Below are 5560 nucleotides of genomic sequence, written 5' to 3'. Positions count from 1 at the left end.
AAGGCTGCAATGAAACAAAGAGTGAAAAATTTAAAGGGGTCTGAATACTTTCCGTACCCACTGTATATGTATATATATGTATGTATATATATATGTATATATGTATGTATGTGTGTCTGTGTGTCTGTGTGTCTGTCTGTATATCTATCTGTATATCTATCTGTATATATAGATATATATGTGTGTGTGTGTGTGTGTGTGTGTCTGATTCCTATCTCATATTTACTGGCAAAACACACATTATCCACCTAAGTCATTCTGTACACGCATGCACAGACTTTGACTCCCCTTTCTGTAGAGTCGGCTTCAGTGTTTCCTCTGTCCTCTACTGCTGTTTAGGCAAGTGTAAAAGAGCAGGGCACCAGCTGAAACTCAGACTCATAAAGGGCCCTTTGATTCTCTAGGCTGGGTGGGGGGCAGAGTGTTTGGGTGGCTAGTGTGGCTTTAACACCACTACACCTACTCAACACTTATTATAGCCCCCCTGTGCCAGCTGCAATGAAAAAAAAGTACACTTTCTCTGAAGTACACACTCTTGTGCTTCTGTGCATGAACTCTCTCACCTAACACACCTAGTCTGCCTCTTCTGGAAATACAGTAAGAGGATGGAGGACTATCATCACTCTGCAAATGTTCACTTGTTCATTTCTTAACTTATCCAGCTTCTTTTCCTCCTGCTCATTCCACCATGGAATAACAATAATAAAATTATTTTGCTCCAATATTTAATTTGTAAGTTATACCTCCCCCAAGTAGTATTTTACCCAAGCCGCCACACCAATAGGAACCATTTTGTCTTATTTGGCTCACACAGATTTTGAGCTTTGCTGTTCTTGCAATTTCTATTATTACCATCAAATATGCAGAGCTCGTCCCGTTTGGAAACCAGAGATGATGAACTATGTTGAAACGTATTTTTAATTACACTGTGCCCTCAGAAGGAAAAAAGTGTGCTGAAATTACGCTTTATTATATGGTACTTGAGCTTCCCAGCCAAAAGCAACTCATTCCATTTTGTTTTAGGGCCATCTTTTCTTCTCTCCTCTTTCCTAAAGTGGTTTTCAGGACTGCTCCACTGCAGTCTACCCTCTCTTTGACATACTAGGAGCCCCGGAATCTGCCAATAAAATAAATAGCAGCGGAATTGATTATACAGGGATAGACTGGTGAAACACTGCACCCGTTTAGTTTGGAAAGGCCAAATAGATGAGGCCTTTTCCACCCCACTGAACCAGAGAACCCATATGTACAAGGGTCAGAATAAGTGGGTGGCTTTGTGCTGCTACCTCAGAAGGTCTTGCCGTCCTTTTTTTATACCAATTCAGTCTTTGTTTGGCCAACAGCAGCCTCGACACTTCCCTCCCAGCATGGGACAGTAGCTTCTTTTAAAGAAGTTCTCTACTGGCTCAGCAACTCCTCACAGGAAAATGAGGGCTACTGTCCTATCAAAGGGAGAGATGGATGATGGGTTTTATGAGACCCACCCAAGCATCCTACCACCAACACCACAATGAGGGCTGGGTGAATACCAGAACTAGAACACTGACCATGTCTCACCTTTTGCCAAGATTGTATTTTATAGTTGTCTCATCATTTTTAGAATATGCAGGCTGTGAATGTCGAGAGCAAAAGAGTATCTCTTTCTCTCTGCTTGCCCAGGGTTTATCTCACTCTCGCTGTCTTTCCTGGTGGTGATATTTACCAAAGGTCTGGTCAGAGGCCCAGTCTGTCCACATGTCTGGATCAAATTTACTCTGGCTAAGGAGCACTGTTTATTGGTCTTTGCCTCAAGAGGAGTGATGGGGCGCCCGGGGAGCTCACCTGGTAGAGTGTGTGCCCCATGTACAGAGGATCAGTCCTCAGCGCGGCGGCTGTGGGTTCATTTCCGACCTGCGGCCCTTTTCTGTCATTAACTCTCTCTTTACCCTTTCACCTCTAAGCTGTCCTCTCAAATAGAGGCCTAACATGCCAAAAAAATAACCTTTTTTTTTTCTTCTTTTTTTTCTTCTTTTTTTTTAAATGGAGAGGTTGAGGAATTCCCTACAGGTTATAGCTCTCTTTCTTCTTATATAAATCTGTTGCCTCAACTGGAGTCAAACCTGTACACAAAAAAGATTACAATGAAAAGTTATGACCATGTGAAAGTAAATGGCTTTAATACACTAAATAGAAATTGGAAAAGCAACAAACTGTTTATTACTGCTGTTTAAGTAATATAAATACTCACACTTCTCCTGTCTTTTTCTTCCCAACATTCTTTCTTGTCACTCATCTGACCATTAATACCTGATGATCTCCCTCCATCCGTTGAATTGCTCTTCTTCTCCTCCATCCCTCCTTGACTGTTTATCCTACGCCTCCCCTTCAACCACGTTATCCCTCCAGTCATCCTACTCAGTTAAAGGACCAGGGTGGTCCTGGTGTCCCTCAGCAAGCTATGTCTCCTGCCCAGCTGCCTGAAGAGGCAGAGTGCCTGACGGTGCCCAAATACAAGAGAGACCTGGTGCAGAAGCTGAAGATCCTGCGGCAGGAACTTTCTCAGCAACAACCTCAGGCCGGCCACTGCCGCATCGAGGTCTGCCGTGAGGAGATATTTGAGGTAAAAAATAAACAAAACTACACACACAAACATGTTAACAATGCACTTGTTTAGGTAACTTCTTTCTAGGTATCCTCATGCTACCTTGAGACTTACAAGGGGAACACAAACACAACCTTTCTTTATGTTTATAAATTGTGAACCCCCACAAGTGCTTATGTAAATCTAAAAAATTGTTTTTTTAAACCATAAAACCATAAAAAGAAACATTGACTGTTGGTGACTGTTGAAGGGCATCTGATTGCAGCTAGAAACATGCAAATAAATAAATGCAAACAGAATTCTTCTTTAATTTGTATAATGTGCATCGCCCATGTGTTCATAAAATTCTCCATCTGGCATTCACAAAAGCATCACGTGCTGACATGCAAACTCAAAACCTCCATGAAAACAATAGCAGAACCCAGGTCTTTGCATTTTACTGACATTTTTTCACCCCTTTTACAATGTGCACCAGAAAAGGGCCCAGGGCAATAGAGAACCACTACTCGAAAGGAAGAACAGAGAGGCCAGAAACACTACAAAAAAAATATTTCTCTGTTACTTTTCTTCTCATCTGTCCCTCTTTTTCTTGCTCTCCCAATCATTTGTTCTACCAAGGCATAGCATTCTTTCTGGATGATTTCAGCAGCTAAAATGATGAGGGGAGGTTGGGAAGGAGCGGGTGAGGAAAGGATCTAAAGAATCGGGGGCAATATTCAAGGCCAGACTTAACTTCATAACTACAAGTTGAGCAATGAAAAATGACTTCATCCTCCTTCGATGTGACAGCTATAGAAGGGAAAGGTTAAGTGTGAAAACCAGCCCTGCAGATCCACTTGAGTTTTTTTTCTGAAGGAAGTAATGCTACAGTAAACCGCTGGAAGTGTGTTCATGTGACTGTGTGCATGTACTTAGAATGGCTGTAGTCTGATTTTCTATCTACTCGTGTTCTGTGCCATAAGTTAGCATATTTAAAAAGAAAAAGTGTCTCACTTGGTGTACATGCCATCATTAATTCAATGGAAGTTTTTACACTTTGCACACAAATATTTCTGATCACCAACATTTGGATAGCTTGACTTTAGAGTATCTAAAACTTAAACCGTGTGTTTTAATAGGATCTTACAGCTGATTGGGCAGCCTGGCTCTGTCATGCTTTCACTGTAGCAGCAGTGCTGTTGCTGTGGCAGGATAGTGTTTACTGTGGCATGGCCTTTGAGTCTTAGGACTCCTCTGAGAGAACAGACACAGACACACTCTTATGTAATGCAAAAAGGAAACAGTTTTTTTTTTTTAACTATAATGTGGGAGGGTTACGATGAAGAATGGCAAAAACAGAATTACCAGGATGCACTGCAATCAATTTATTCTTTTCAAGGCAATACTTTCATAGTTAGATTTAATGTTAATCATGTGTATTGTTTTGTAGGCTTCAGTCTGCCCCATACGAGCAGTATGCACATGAAAATGAGCCCACAGACTGATTATCAGCCAGTGTTCTCAGGCCCAGTCGTGCTTGAGCTAATTTGCAGACATCTACAGCAGGAATCAGGTCACCTCTTATCACCAGCTAGTAAAATAGTAACAGCAAATTTGTTGCATAGCGTGTGAAGCAATGTACCCTCTACGCACTGCTTCACACACTGCATACACAGTTATTATTCACAATTTTTCCATTCAGTCAAGGAAGTAGTTATGTCTCTCAAATCAAGTCATTGAGTCATGTGGGATATTAAAGTTCTTGTTTCGTGCACTGCGTTGAATTAAATTTGCTATATGTGTTGAATTGTAGGAGTCGTACCGGCAGGTGATGAAGATGCGTCCGAAGGATCTCTGGAAAAGACTGATGATCAAATTCAGAGGAGAAGAGGGACTGGACTATGGTGGGGTAGCAAGGTACGTTGTCAAATGATTTACTGTTCTGTGGCTTTGAATGTCCGCTAGTCTGGCTCAACGGATGTACATTGCTGGCATACAGCTTGACATCCATGTCCCTCCCCTTTGCTGTCTCCGCTATTTACTTTGGAAAGGCACCCGCTCTGCATCCGGGACTTAAAACCACACAGGTTCTGATTGGTTTAAAGAAATAAAACAAACCAGAGCGTTTTTCCCCTATCCCCGAATAGATAAGCGGTGCAGCCAGACCATAATCCAGTGCTGACACAGTGCTGTGGAGATAGGTCTGGCAATGCAAGACTAAATGTCAGCAAACATTTTTTTTATGCTAGTATAAATTACTTTACTATTCTTTTTTTTTTTTAAATAAAATCTGTGTGTGTGTGTTTGTGTGTGTGTGTGTTTTCGTGTTAGGGAATGGTTATACCTGCTGTCCCACGAAATGCTGAACCCTTACTACGGCCTGTTCCAGTATTCCAGAGATGACATCTACACTCTACAGATTAACCCCGACTCTGCTGTCAACCCGGTAGGCATAATTTAGTTTTTACGGTCATATAAAACTAGACATAACCTAAGAATAATTTATGTATTCAGCCAGTCATCAGATGCTACGGAGCCACAGAGGTGACATGTAGAAAAAAAAAAGACAAAAAAAGTAGTGGGGACAAATACTTTTGGGGGATCTTGACGTTGTTTTGCGAGATATCAAGTTTCAATTGCGAGATATTGCAAAATCAACAAATATACACTATATACTGTATGTGTGTGTGAGTGTCTGTGTGTATATATATATATATGTATGTATGTGTATATAATGTGTGTGTGTGTGTGTGTATATATATGTATGTATGTGTGTGTGTGTATATACATATAGATATATAGTATGCACAATGCCCCCCCTTGAACTTTTTGACCTTTTGCCACATTTCAGGCTTCAAACATAAAGATATAAAACTGTAATTTTTTGTGAAGAATCAACAACAGGTGGGACACAATCGGGAAATGCAACGACATTTTTGGGATATAAAAGTTGGGAACTTTAACTAATTAATTCTTCACACTTCATAATTGTGTTGATCT

At 40.9% G+C, this 5560-nt stretch overlaps 1 protein-coding gene across 1 annotated transcript in view; it reads left to right on the top strand.

The window, feature by feature from the left end:
- Window positions 1–5560, top strand: part of LOC117936438 (E3 ubiquitin-protein ligase SMURF2-like) — a 59358-nt gene that overhangs the window by 47091 nt on the left and 6707 nt on the right. The window contains exons 12-14 of the mRNA XM_034859450.1: window positions 2386–2599; window positions 4374–4477; window positions 4892–5006. Of these exons, the coding sequence (XP_034715341.1) occupies window positions 2386–2599; window positions 4374–4477; window positions 4892–5006 (433 nt within the window). The remainder of the gene's footprint in view (window positions 1–2385; window positions 2600–4373; window positions 4478–4891; window positions 5007–5560) is intronic.

Source organism: Etheostoma cragini, chromosome 2 (assembly GCF_013103735.1).
Source record: "Etheostoma cragini isolate CJK2018 chromosome 2, CSU_Ecrag_1.0, whole genome shotgun sequence".
NCBI classification, from domain to species: Eukaryota; Metazoa; Chordata; class Actinopteri; order Perciformes; family Percidae; genus Etheostoma; species Etheostoma cragini.
This window is presented reverse-complemented; position numbering and strand designations above follow the sequence as displayed.